Raw genomic sequence first — 14,964 nt, 5'->3', positions numbered from 1 at the left:
TGGCTCTGAAATTAGGAAGTTGTTTGTTGACAACCAGCGGTCCCTTCGTCGTGAAGTTGAACTTGCGTTGTCTGGAGTCCAATATCCTTCGCTGTGAAGTTGAAATTGGCTCTGAAATTGGGAAGTTGTTTATTGACAACCAGCGGTCCCTTCGTCATGAAGTTGAACTTGCGTTGTCTGGAGTCCAATATCTTTCGTTGTGAAGTTGAAATTGGCTCTGAAATTGAGAAATGTTTGTTGACAACCAGCGGTCCCTTCGTCGTGAAGTTGAACTTGCGTTGTCTGGAGTCCAATATCCTTCGTTGTGAAGTTGAAATTGGCTTTGAAATTGAAAAATGTTTGTTGACAACCAGCGGTTCCTTCGTCGTGAAGTTGAACTTGAGTTGTCTGGAGTCCAATATCCTTCGTTGTGAAGTTGAAATTGGCTTTGAAATTGAGAAATGTTTGTTGACAACCAGCGGTCCCTTCGTCGTGAATTTGAACTTGCGTTGTCTTGAGTCCAATATCCTTCGCTGTGAAGTTGAAATTGGCTCTGAAATTGAGAAATGTTTGTTGACAACCAGCGGTCCCTTCGTCGTGAAGTTGAACTTGCGCTGTCTGGAGTCCAATATCCTTCGTTGTGAAGTTGAAATTGGCTCTGAAATTAGGAAGTTGTTTGTTGACAACCAGCGGTCCCTTCGTCGTGAAGTTGAACTTGCGTTGTCTGGAGTCTAATATCCTTCGTTGTGACGTTGAAATTGGCTCTGAAATTGAGAAGTTGTTTGTTGACAACCAGCGGTTCCTTCGTCGTGAAGTTGAACTTGCATTGTCTAGAGTCCAATATCCTTCTCTGTGAAGTTGAAATTGGCTCCAAAATTGGGAAATTGTTTGTTGACAACCAACGGTCCCTTCGTCGTGAAGTTGAACTTGCGTTGTCTGGAGTCCAATATCTTTCGCTGTGAAGTTGAAATTGGCTCCGAAATTGGGAAATTGTTTGTTAACAACCAGCGGTCCCTTCGTCGTGAAGTTGAACTTAGGTTGTCTTGAGTCCAATATCCTTCGCTGTGAAGTTGAAATTGGCTCTGAAATTGGGAAGTTGTTTATTGACAACCAGCGGTCCCTTCGTCATGAAGTTGAACTTGCGTTGTCTTGAGTCCAATATCCTTCGCTTTGAAGTTGAAATTGACTCTGAAGTTGAGAAGTTGTTTGTTGACAGTCAGCTTTTCTTGACTTAAGCTGTGCTGTAAATTTCCTTTAAATAAATGATGGCCCTTTTCACCAAATTTTGAGTCGGATATCTTCCGTCGTGGAATTGAAATCTGGCTTGAAAGTTTTAACTGGAAACATGATGCTCATGGATGAGTTTGAGTCGAACTGGATTTGTTTTGAACTGGTTCTCGAACCTATCTGAAATTGGTTCTGAGATATCAAGTCGGTTGAGGTGTAGCTCCTTACTGCCGAGTTAAGCAACCACCGTCCTTCTTTGAAGGCGCTTGAGAATCGAGTATCCTTCATCCTGAAGTCAAAACTTGACTCTAAAAGCTGCAAAAACGTGTATGTTAAAATGATGAATGTGACGCACCTAAGTATGTCTAAGATGCATGCAACATGAATGAATTATGTGTTATCTCTTCGTGCTTTGTCTGCCAATCTGGTCCATGGAATCGATCGTGCCCCATTTGCTTCTCGAGCTTGGGCTTTACAGACATTTCATATCTGAGATTGTTCTGTTTGAAAATGTTTTTCTCATTTTTCTTGTTTCAGGAGAGAAAACGATAAAAATGCTGTAAAATATTATTCGCAATTGAATCAAATTATAAACGTGAGTTCAAAGAATATCAAAGGAATCAATAGCTCTTTTAACGTTTTCAGAGTTACAGCTCTTTGACCAGTGTCAAATGGATGGGTTGGCTTTAGCTTGGCCTCCTTTATAAGGTTTTGGAAGAAAAAAAAATGTCATTTTTTTTGAAATATCGCAACATGCTTTGGCACTTCAATTGGGTGCGGACAAAATGACACAACTAGCATGATGACTTACTAGACCTTTTATTTCAGTCCTCTGAAATCTTCTATTTGTTCAAGCTTTGCAGGCTCCTCTAACAAAGGCAGTGCAAAAACATCGGTCTAAAAATGAAATTCTTGAGTGCTCGTGTGTAGTTGACTATAACAGGTGTTCCTTAACTCCCTTAGTCCATTTTACCGAAAATTTCTTGCTTAGATAAATTTGATTTAATTTGTCGTTATCTGACTAGTTGAATCCATAAAGCCGGGGCGTTTAACCAATTGCTTTAGAGGGACAGCTTAATATTATAATCACAGTTATCAAGTTAACTGAAGGGTTCATCTCATCACAGAGTCTTCAGCCTGACAAGAGCAGTGGAGCAAACACCGAATTGCCTAGTGTCCAAGCAATGTCATGGTTTGAACGTAATCTACTCATAAGGCCAGGGCTTTCAAGTTTCCTCTATAACCAATTGGCTTAGCGGAATAGCTCAGTTTTTACGGATTTAATTTCCTAAGATTGTCAAGAAGAACCTGTTATAGCCTAGGTGTTTTTTGAAAGTCAAGGAATCTCATCTTTAGAGTTCAATTTTCAAGCAACTGACCTAAACTGGATTCACCTACTCGACTCTTTCATTTGTAAAGATCATCATCGTCATTGAACGTCTTAAATAAAAAACTTAGTAATTGTCATATGAAATGATGCCCCGTGTTGTCCGCACCTTATGAAAGGAAAAGGGTATATTGGTTAATTACAAGAGCAGGGTATGGTGTTTGAGGGTATATTTTGGATAAGGTCAAAGTCCTTTTTTTTAAATCATGTTACTTTGTCAAAGATCCGTAACTTTGAACCATTAACAGAGTTTCTTAATTCAAATGATATTCAAAGAATTGCAAGTTTGCAAATGTGATTTATTGCTCGCCATCATTAAAGCAACATAAATTTATTTAAAAGTCCTTGCAAAAACTTGAGAAAAGAATGAAAAAACAAATCCAAACAGAATGGCTCAAATGATGAGATGATATGCCTCACTTGGATGCCCCCAAGTTGTTGAAGTCGATCCGATTCTTGTTACGTATTTTCTGTATGATTCTCTTGATGGTGGAGTAATTCTCGATAGTGCACCCTGGGACTCCGCTATGATTTTCGCAATGAGCGTTCTCATCATACTACCTGGGGTACGGGGCTTCATGGACACCACGTGTGCATCAAACAACTGTTGGTAAAGCTCCTTATATGTCATAGGATCGGAATGTTCTCATTTTTGATGAGACATGTGAATGTAATGAAAAAAGGGAATCATAATGCGAATGTAAAGAAAAAATAACAAAATGCACAATATGTCTGAATGTATGATGCATGAAATGTTCGAGGCATTGATCCGAAAAATGTGCCTATTATTCTGAATAATCCTTATTGGGGACAAAAATGTTACGTCTGAAGAGACAAAAAACTTTTTTGATGGTATAGATCCTGCACAGCCTCTGGAAAGTTGATTCGTCTTCCGCTTTTTCACCGGTTGAATATTTTGTCGAACCATTCCAGTTCCTTTGGCTAAACTTGTGCGGGTAACGAGTTGCTTGCCCCAAAAAAGGTCTCGAATGACTGCATCTCTGGCCTTCACTCTATGCCGAGCTCGTTCCAAACGAAAGTGCCATTGGAGCCCTCAATCCGAAGTTTGTCGACCTGTTCTTGGAATTAATCAATAATGGTCTCCGGCTTAGCTAGGGTTTCACCATCTTGTTCTCGTAATTTTCGAAAGGACTCTCCGGGTCAGTAACCATTTCCTCGTCTTGTCCCTACAACTTTTGCCTCTGAGTATTCTTTGATCACGGTTGGACTTCTGAGCTTTTTATCTCTTTGTATTATAACCCCTTTGTCCATTAATGCAGATTATTTACGTTTAACAAACACATTTTTGGTGGATCAATACCTCGTTTTAATGATGCGAATGATAAAAAAATGCCAAAGAATAAAAATGAAAGGAGCAAAAAAAAGTTAGTGAGATAATGATGATAAAAAAATGATAAAAATGAAAAGTCTTACCCCACATGATATCTACCCCACATGCTTATTATTCCTACCCGGACATGATCTCTATCCCGCAAGTTGATTTTAAACAAGTCATAACCGCATAAATTTCTAGTTCACATGCTTTGAACAGAAAGTAAAGCAAGAAATAATTCCGGCATCCTAGGGTTTGAAATGAGGTTTTGGGGTGGGCTCTAACTCCTTCAAAGTCTCCAGGTTTAGGTTCTAAAAAGGTACTCGAGTTCTCCTTGCTGGTGCCCCCTTGGGCTTACCAGACCCTTAGTCCTAAGCCCATCACAGGCTTGTGTGAACTAAGTTAAACTCGAGAGGACACATTCCCTTATGCCCGCACGGTGAATAAATCCACACGAAGACATAAGGTATATGAATCCCGAAGGCTACTTGCTAGGCCCGCACGGTGAATAAATTCACACGAAGGCGTCGCTTTTACCCCCACTTAAATAGGGTTTGGAGCTCGGGTATAGAGCTTGAGATGAAAACTTTGAAAAATCTAAAATCATTAAAAAATGTTAGTACAACTATTTATTTGAAAAATAATCAAAGGTAAATAACTGGAATCGAATAAATAAATTTAAATTTACCATTTTCGCATAAAAAGACAACCGAAAATTAATTTCGGCCTGACTCACTTACCTGTCCCCAGCAGAGTCGCCAAGCTGTCGCGACCGTCTTTCGGTTGGGCCCCGGAATTGGGCTTCGACTTGAATGAATTGGGTTAGAGTCGCCACCGACCATTTTAAAAACGTTTAGGTAGGTCGGAAACCATCTTACCTGATCTGCGTTTTACCAGAGATGTGTCGGGTTCGGGAGTCGGTTACGGTGAAGGAAGGATTAGCACCCTTGAACCGCCCTTTCGGTACCAATTAATTTTTCGGTTATCTTAGTAGCGAAAATTAAAATTAAAATTAAAATTTAAAAATTCAATTTGAATTAATTACCTCTGACCAATTGAAATTGCTACTGAAAAAGTCAAGAAGATGTTAGATGGTAAAATAAAATAATTAGAAATTAGAAATTACCTAAAAAATATAATTTAATCGTGAAGATCAAATAAATAAAAAGATTAAATTAAATCTGATATATTTAATTGATTAATCCGATTAAATAAAATATTTACTGACACCTACCATACGATGATTGCACCATCTGAACCACAAATATGGAAAACCAGTAATCACCAAAGAATCAATAAACACAAATTTTAATTCGACAAAACACAAACTCTTGAAGCTGCGTCATAGATAAGTTGTAAAATATACGTGTATATATATATTTTAAATTGGAAGCACATAATTCCAAGTCCAACCAAGTCCAACAGCTTGAAATTTATGATTTTGAGAGAGACTCCTGTGTGTCAACTGTGTTAAGGCAAAATAAAGTCCAACGACATCCAAAAAACCAATCAATGCTTTCAAAAGTTCATGGGAAATGCATAAGTAACAAGTTTCTCCATGAGCTTAAAATGAATATATTGTTCAAAAATGACCACTGACAGTATTACAATCCTTATCTCTAACAGATCCTTCAGCAACTCCACTTAAGAGGTTTCATATTTGAATCTAATTAACAGAGTCATCAAATCAAACTCCACAAGCTACAACAAAAGCTGGAAATTATTTAAAATTACAGCAATATTGTGCTCCTCGGTTCCTCCACGCAGATTCAAATTCCATAACAATAATAAAAAAAATACCTGGTATGGATCAAAGCCATCAATTCTCGCAGCAAAACTTTCTGCCTCATAATATGATTTTTTATCTCCTCTTTTCCACCGATAAGCTTCTCCACGGCTTTCATCTCATCAGAAGAAGCGTTAAATCGAGTTGGAATGAAGAGTTCGTGTAGTCAATGACTCGCGCGACTTGGAAATAAGCGTCTTATGTGTAGCAGCTAGAACAGGAAAAACATCTGGAATAAGTGATGCATTAAGAAATGCTACTTCATGATTTAGTGTCCCAGCTTGCATAGAGTCCAGGAGTTCCTTGGAATTGGTGGCGTCGGTGAAGAGGGCAAGCGAGAGAGTGTTGCCATTGACTTGAAAAACAGTTGCGAAGGGGGAACCACCACTCGGTGAGGAGGTTGACAATCGATCAGAAACGGGTGTCCAGTATGTCCTCGTACGATCATTAGTTGCAAGGGCTTGGCTACCCATCTCTTTATATTCCCCGAGGAAAAGGAGCAATGCGTAGTTTGGTGCCTGAAAGAAATCCAGAGATGGTGATAGTGGGTTCTTGTTTTTTTGTGATTGGAAGTGGGTTTGAGCAAAGAAATTAAGTGAAAAAGAAATTGAGGAAGAAGTGCATGTATCCCTTCCCCCAATAATCTTGAAATGGCGTGAGTTGAGATGAGAGGAATTCAATCCCCCCTCCTCCTTTTTCCTTCGTGCAGGTCCCCTTTTAAATTAAAAACAAATGCTAAAAGTCATTTGAAAGTGGAGAGAAATGAGCTTGAGGGAGGAGTGGTCCACAACTCCCATGAAAAACAAAACCCACGTGATTTGTGGTAAAAGTGGTGGAGATAATGGTGGGTAGTGTATGGTGCCTACAAAAAATAAAAATAAAATAAAAATATTAATAATAATAACAAGTAAATAAATGTTTTAAAATCATATAATATATAATTTCAAAAAATTATTTTTAAAAACTATATATTATATGTATTTCAAAAATGGGGTTTTAAAAACTATATTATATATATATAGATATAGATATATATGTATAAAATAAAAATAAAAATATGGATGAAAATGAGTGTCTACAGAATGACTTGGTTATAAGAACAAATTTATTGAGATAACTATAGCCAGCTCCCCTACTTGGAACCAATTTTAAATGTATTATTAATTAAATTATTTTTATAAAATAAATAATAGAAAACTCAAAGACCATTCCATAATTATTTCACTAATTTCATAGGATAAAATTTTTAAATAGTCACAAAATTATGTTAAAATAATATTTTTGAATATTAAACTTTCAAGAGTTATATAATGAATATTAAACTTTAATTTTTTTATGGAGTTGATACAACATCTTTAACTGTTGTTAAAAGAGTGAAATGACATATTAAATTAATAAATAATTTATTTGTACCCACAATTATAAATAAAATTTTGTTTTTGATAAATTTTCAATTTTTAAGTAATAATTCTCAAAAGTTTAAAAAATAGGAATTCATAATTTATTTTTAAAATTATAACATATTTTTTAAAATTTATCAATTTATAAATAATTTTTTATTTAGCTATGATTAAATTTATAAAATTTATAATTATATAATTTTTGAGTTTTAACAATTTCAATTATCAACCAGCGAAGTTAATTTTTTTGTTTTGTTATTTCATCAAATTGTTTTGTAAATAATTTTTTATCTAGATGTGATTAAATTTATAAAATTTATAATTTTCGAGATCTAACAATTTCAATTATCAACAAGTGAAGTCAATTTTTTATTAAGCAAAGTGATTCAATTATTTAACTTTAGTTTAATTATATATTTATTGAAAAAAAATATATAATTTTTGAAATTTTCACTTAAAAACATAGGAAAATACCAAAATAAAATTTTAGTCATAATTGAGGGACCAAAAAAGATATATTTTATTAACTTAAAATGTCACATCATCTCTTAATGATAGTTAATGATCCATGCTTATATTTTTAACCAAATCTAAAGTTTAATGCTTATTTATAACTTTTAAAATGTTGAATGACATAGTTTAATGATTATTTGGAATTTTACTCTATTTTAATTTAGCTAATGGTATGCTTTGGTGTGTCGCATTAATGATGTGTTTCAGTGTGACCTATAAAATTTTCATACATGCTACATCTTGTTCAAGGGAGTAGCTATCTTTTTTTTTAATTTAAAGGTTTGTATGAAGGTATAAAAATGTTTCTAATGTTGATTAAATAATTTATTTTATTTTATTTTCTGTCTAGAATATTTTGATTATGAACATTTTATCTTGGGACAAAATTGTTCATTTATGGATGGAAATGGATAGTTAATAAATGATCTAAAATATGAGACATTTTGTCCTAAAATGAAATATTAAGAGTCCAAATACTCCAAAAAAATAAAGACTAAAGTGATTATTTAGTCAAATGCTAGGGACTTTTTTAGTATAAAATAAAATGTTGGAGACAAAAATACTCTAAAAATATATATGGGCAAAATAACTATTTAAACAAACGAATATTTTTTTTATCTTATACCTTATATGAAATTAAAAAATGAGAAGAAATGTTATATTTAAAAAATAAATTTAGGGTTAATTTATTTAAATATATAATGTCTTCGAAATTAAATATTAAGATGACATTTATCTATGATTATTTATTAAAATAACACCATCTTTTTAATTTTTTGATAAATTTCAAATGATTGAACATGTTTCCTTAAAATTAAATATAAAATTAGTAGTATGAAACAAACGATCTCGGTGGTTAAATGAATGAAGTTTATTCTTAGAGGTTTCAGGTTAGAGCACCAGCGATAGTAAAATGTATTTGACCGTTTATTTTTCTATGGTTGAGAGTATTTTAAAAAATACTATCAATTGTAATCACCGTAGATTAATAAAAAAATATAAATTATTATATTTTTTGGCAATAATAATATGTGAGGAAATCAAACTTTTTCAAAAGAATTAATGTGACCCTCGAATTATTTTTTCACACAACGGAACCTCAAACTCAGAAAAATACAATGTGACCCTTTGATCCATGAGTTCTGTCATTGATTGTTACGATACTGACATGATAGTACACAATGATGATGATGTGGCTGATAACGTGTTAGATGAGCTAAATTTTTTTTGAGTTGAAGGGCTAAATTTATTTTCTTTAAATTCAAAGCTTATTCGATATTTTACAAAAATAAAAATATTTTAAATTTTAAATTTAAAAATATTCAAAATGTTAAATATAAAAATACCCAAAAAAATTAAATTATTGAAAACAATATTAAAAATAAAAAATAAAAATACAACAGAAACTATAAAATGATAAATTATAAATTATTGAAAATTAAAAAAAACGCCTTTTCTGAACTCTGCTGAGCGTTTATGATGATGTTATTCTTCTTCACGGGGGGATTTGACATAACTGACACCAATTTTCTTTACTATTCCCTTTCTGACACTGTTTGATCAATATTTCCCGAAGTAGCACCCTTTCAGCTGAGTTGGCAAAGGCGCATCCCCGGGGACGCGCTTTACCCGTGTTTTCGCTGAGTTGGATGCCACGTGTGGAAGGCGCATCCCCGGGGACGCGCCTTTCGCCAGCTCGACTGCCACGTATTTTGTTTAATAATAAATATTTTATTTTTATTATTATTATAAATTAATAATATATTATGTAAAATGTTTCGATTATAATGTAAGAATTATCAAATGTATTTTGTTAATGTGTGTTAAAGGTGGAATGAATTATCTACATTAATATGATATAATAATATATGAAAACCAGTTTTGACTTTATTGTAGTTATAGGAAAAATGTATGAAATTATAATATTACACATATGGTTATATTATTATTTTTGATTTTGATTATCGATCTATTAATTTTATCAGTTAATTATTTAAATGTTATCAATCTAGTCATCTCATATCAATATTTAACGAAAATATTGATGCATAAGTTAATAAATTAGTATAATTACATATTTAATCTTTAAGACTTACATATTTTATAAAATTAGTCTTATTGAAAATTTAATTTAATAAATTTAATCCTCCAATCAGAACATGAAATGTGTCATCGTATACATAAATTTTTTAATAACTTTTAAATTGTTTAATTTAATATTTTTCTCTACTTAGAAGGTGGAATTATTATTATATTTTAAAAAAAAATATAACTAATAATATTAATTATTATATTAAATAAATATATTAAATATATGTATGTATTTAAAAGTTAAAAAAATTATTTAGGTGTACATACATTGACAAATTATATAAATGCAATAACATTAAATTATTAGAAACAAAAACATCCATTTAAATACAATATTAATTACATAAGAGTTAACGGTTATATGATGATAACAGAGCTGGACATTTCATTTTCCATTATAACTGTAGACAAAACAATATAATTAGCAAAAAAAAATTAATAATTCTAAATAAATAATAATTATATAAATATAATTTTAATAAAAAAATAATATTTACATAAATATATTAATATAAAAATAATAACTATTTAAAAAAATACTAACATAAAAATAAATTTCTTACCACTAATAACAAATTTAAAACTCAAATAGTTGGAGAATTTGAGTTATATAAGAGAGGAGAATATGATTTTGGTGTGAAGAATGAGGGAGGGTTGAGGGGGTTTATATAGGGGAGGAGGAGGGGTAGTAAGGAAAAATGGATGGGGGCATTTATGTCATTTAATGGAAGGCGCGTCCCCGGGGATGCGCTTTCCACACGTGGCAGTCGAGCTGGCGAAAGGCGCGTCCCCGGGGATGCGCCTTCCACACGTGGCATCCAACTCAGCGAAAACACGGGTAAAGCGCGTCCCTGGGGACGCGCCTTTGCCAACTCAGCAGAAAGGGTGCTACTTCGGGAAATATTGATCAAACGGTGTCAGAAAGAAATATTAAAGAAAATTGGTGTCAGTTATGTCAAATAGCCTCTTCACGGAGGCAGATTATTTTACCCAAAACATTTCCTCTTCACATCTGAACTGACCAAAGGTATATTCATAGGAGGAAAAGGCTTCCAGCTTTCGCCACTATCTCTCGTTTCTTTGTATCAATTACTTCTTGTGGTATCTGTCGTGGCCATCTTTCGGGTAGATCTGAAATTGGACTTCGACTTAAATAAAATAAGTTAGAGTCGTCACCGATCATTTAAAAAATAATTAGGTTAATCGGACACCATTTTATCTTATCTGCATTTTACCAGAAATATGTCGGATTCGAGAGTCTATTATAGTCAATGAAGGATTAGCACCCTTGAACTGCCCTTTCGGTATCATTTTAATTTGTCGGTTTTCTTAATTACGAAACTTAAAATTTAAAGACTCGATTAAAATTATCTTTAAAAAATTGAAAACGTTATACTATAAAATAAAAGAAATATAAAATAAAATTTAAATTTAAAAAAATAAATCAAAGAATGAAATTTTAAATTTTAAAAAAATATTATATAAAAAATGTGAAAAGAAAAATTAAAATAAATGATGAAAATATTAAATTTCAGAAAAAAAATAATAAAATATAAAAAATATTAGAATAAAAATAAAAAAATAAAATTAAGAAGTAAAAAAATAAAGATAAAACAAAATTAAATTAAAAAAAAGTGTTAAACTTTAAAGAAAAGACAAGGAAAGAAAAAAATAAAGGTGAAATAAAAGGTATAATAGAATAAAATAAAAGATAAAATAATAGAATAATAAATAATAGTAATAAAGATAAAAAGAGGTTTTTAAAAATTATTTTTAAAATAAAAGACAAGAATTAAATAAAAGAAAATAATTAAATAAATAATCTAAAGAGATTGAGATAAAGAGAAACTTAATGAAAGCACCTTCAGACATCAGTTTTGCCTCAAATTCTTCGGATCATCGAAATTGATTTTTTACTTCAAGATTCACGTTGATTACTACAAGAACAATTCCTTGCTTCCGACTTGGATTATGTTATTTCAAAAATAATTGATTCTGATCTCTGTTTCCTCTCAGCAAACAATTTTGCTAAGTGTGTTCTCGGAAAGTCGAATATAAATTCTCACTTTTAGGACTGAGTCTTCGCTTTAGCCTTCGGCATAAAAGAAAATTAGCTAAGCATGACCAAAGTCATACTTAACATAATTGTTGAAAATGAAATTTAAAAAAATGTGCGAAAAAAATAGAGAGAAAGCTAGAGAAAAAAAGAGATTTTATTCTCAGATCTATGTGTGAGCTCAAATGTGTCTTCTTAGGCTTACCCTGAGAGGGTATTTATAGCCTTCAAATTTCTAAAAACAAGTTAAAGATAATTCCTAAAATAATATATTTTATCCTAATTAAAACACTTAAAACTATTTAAACTAAAATACCTAAAACAAAGATAAAATAAAATAATATTTAAAATAAAATCCTAATTGAAATACTAACATCTATTTAAACTAAAATACAAAGATAAAATATAATATTAATATATATATATATATATATATATATATATATATATATATATATATATATATATACACTAAATAAGCCCCGGACGAAAATGAGTTTCTACAGCTGCCCCTCTTTGTCCTTTTTCGTGTAATGAAAAAATAGAAAAAAGATAAAATGACACAACTTTTCGTTCGATAGTTGCGGATGACTTCTTCGTCGCGAAGTTGGGTCAGTCTTGAAATGATATCCTTCTTCATGAAATCAGAATTTGAATCGGAAGGTGGCTTCTTGTTGCCAAATCGTCGTCAACCTTGGTCTTCTTCTCGGTTTAAAGTTCTCGGTTTGAAAATTCAACCGAAAAGTAGTTCCTCGATGCTACCATATGGTTGATATGCCCTCGAGTTGAATGGAATCAAACTCGAAGGTATTTGTTGACAGATAGCCCTTCTCGTCTAGAGTTATGCTGTAAATTCGGCTGGGAGATAGTTCATTTTCGCTAAATCGCAGCCAACCTAGATCTTCTTCTTGACTTAAAGACCTCAGTGTAAACTTTAACCGGAAAGTAGTTCCTCGTTGATACCATGCGGTTGATATGCTTTTGAGCTGAATATAATCGAATTCGAATGTTTTGTTGACATATAGCCCTTCTCGCCTTGAGCTATGCTGTAAATTCGGCTGGGAGATAGTTCCTTGTTACTAAATCGCAGCCAACCTAGGTATTTTTCTTAACTTACAGACCTCAGTTTAAACTTCAACCGGAAAGTAGTTCCTCGTTGCTACCATGCGGTTTATATGTCATCGATCTGAATTGAATCAACTCGAAAGTTTTTGTTGACATATAGCCATTACCGCCTTGAGTTATGCTGTAAACGGTTCCTCTAAGTGAAGGATGGCTCCCCTTCACGGATCTAAGCTGGTCATAATTCTTTAGTTGAATCCCCTTCACGGGAAAGCCAAGTGGTATATTCTTCAGGTGGTTCCCCTTCGTGGGTCTGAACCAGGTGATATGATCTTTGGATGACTCCCCTTCACGGGAAAGTCATGTGGTATATTCTTCAGGCGGTTCCCCTTCGCGGGTCTGAACCAAGTGAGATTATCTTTGGATGACTCCCCTTCACTGGAAAGTCATGTGAGATGTTCTTCGAGTGACTCCTCTTTGTTAGAAAGCCAAGTGAGGTAGTCTTTCAGCCGTGACCAAATAATAATAAAAAATTACAGAATGCCTTCCTTTTAGTGAAATTTCCATAATTTGACGTCCTGCACAGAAAATGAACAAATAAGCCACAAAAACCAATGATTAAGGAGTAATTTAAAAGTAAAATATTAACTAAATCAAGCATTTATCAAATTCCCCTCACTTATTCAATGCTCGTCCTCAAGCATTCCTCAATTAACATATCAAAATCATAAGTTGTCATCTTCAATTTCAATTTATTCCTCAAACTTCCAGTCAAACTAAGTCCATGACATTTGTCGAATTTAAGTTACAATCAAGCAAAGACACAACTAGGAAAATTTAAAGTAAGTAAGACATCCCAATAAATTGCCAATTTTAATAAAACATGAATCAATACCTCACAAAGATACACATATTCGCTTAAAATGTTTGGGGTGAATGAAATCGCTCAAGCCGAAACTAACAAAAACATTATCATAAACTTGGAATCCAATCAAGTCTCTACTACGAAAAATGAACATAATGCAATAATCAATGGGTCTTTAAATAAGGTGTAACGGGGCTTAGGTTAGGGTAGGGAAAAGGCCAAAAAAAAGTTTAGAATACCAAAACAAGAGACTGAAATAATTAAGAACAATCCATGAATTTACATGAAGTGCAATGAAACAAGGAAAAAGAATAGATGAAAGATAATTGAAATGATCGATTTTTCATTCTTCTTCTTTTTTTCTCTGTTCAAAACAGTGAACATTTTTTCTTTTTCTTTTTTTTTTGTCGTGGAACAAAAGTGATACAAGATCTCATGTCTCGGCAAGGGTGTAAAAAGAGAGGAAAAATAAAAATAAAGGCTTCGGGTTTAATTATGAGGTGTAAAATAAAGAAAGGGAAATAGACTTCAAATGTGGTTCACTAGTGGATATGTAAATGGGTAGGTTTTTTTGGGGAAAATGGGTTTATCCTAGGTTCCCCTATCACATTAAAACATTATGTTCAACATGTTGTCTCGATATGCATTGTGATTACAAGTTTTAGAATATCATAATTAGTCCAACACACACAAGTCAAACAATGAGCAAGAAAGAAAATGTATGATCGTTAGGCTCAAATCTCTCAAGAAAAGTTTATATGCACCGAGTCAAATTCATCTCTATCGACAAAAGCATGAAATATCAATACTCAACAAAAAATTCACCAGCTATACCAATCACCAATCATGAAAATTAATTCGATCAAAACATGATCACAATCCAAAAGAAATCAAGAGTATAAAGTGAAGTTCAAGACTGGCAACCAACGATCCCAACACATCAATATCAGAATAACTCAATTTCAATCAATCAAACAAGTCAAAGAAACTTTGACGACATGCTTATCTTTCCCACCCTCATTTAATCTGTTTTGTCCTAAACGTATGTCGAATTTAAAAACAAAAAGAGGGAAAATGAATACTCCCCAATCTAGGGGTGAAAAAATTTGGACCATTTCTCGATTTGTGCTTGCCATCCTTGTGCAGGGGCCATGCTAATCTTCGTCTGGGAAGTCAAAGTTTAGTGGCTCGTAATTTTCAACAGTTCTGCTTGCCAAGAAATCTGATATGAGAGTTCCCTTTATAGCTTTTTGTCTCACATACTC

The 14,964-nt window shown here is 32.7% G+C and overlaps 1 protein-coding gene and 1 pseudogene across 1 annotated transcript; both read right to left on the bottom strand.

Annotated features, from left to right (window-relative positions):
- Nucleotides 1–5,801: 5,801 nt before the first annotated feature.
- On the bottom strand, nt 5,802–6,200 carry LOC120139288. Its single transcript, XM_039154564.1, has one exon. It carries the CDS (start codon nt 6,183–6,185, stop codon nt 5,847–5,849), a length of 339 nt encoding a protein of 112 aa, XP_039010495.1. The 5' UTR covers nt 6,186–6,200; the 3' UTR covers nt 5,802–5,846.
- Nucleotides 6,201–14,799: 8,599 nt separating this feature from the next.
- LOC120139321 lies at nt 14,800–14,867 on the bottom strand (annotated as a pseudogene).
- Between the last annotated feature and the right edge of the window lie 97 nt (nt 14,868–14,964).

The sequence above is a fragment of the Hibiscus syriacus genome, unplaced genomic scaffold (genome assembly GCF_006381635.1).
Source record: "Hibiscus syriacus cultivar Baekdansim isolate YM2019G1 unplaced genomic scaffold, ASM638163v2 tig00110733_pilon, whole genome shotgun sequence".
Classification (NCBI taxonomy): Eukaryota; Viridiplantae; Streptophyta; class Magnoliopsida; order Malvales; family Malvaceae; genus Hibiscus; species Hibiscus syriacus.
The sequence above is the reverse complement of the archived record's forward strand: the minus strand, read 5'-3'. Positions and strand labels throughout refer to the sequence as shown.

Coding starts and splice junctions, on each gene's coding strand:
- LOC120139288 (XM_039154564.1), bottom strand. CDS start 6,185: ATGGGTAGCCAAGCCCTTGCAACTAATGATCGTACGAGGACATACTGG.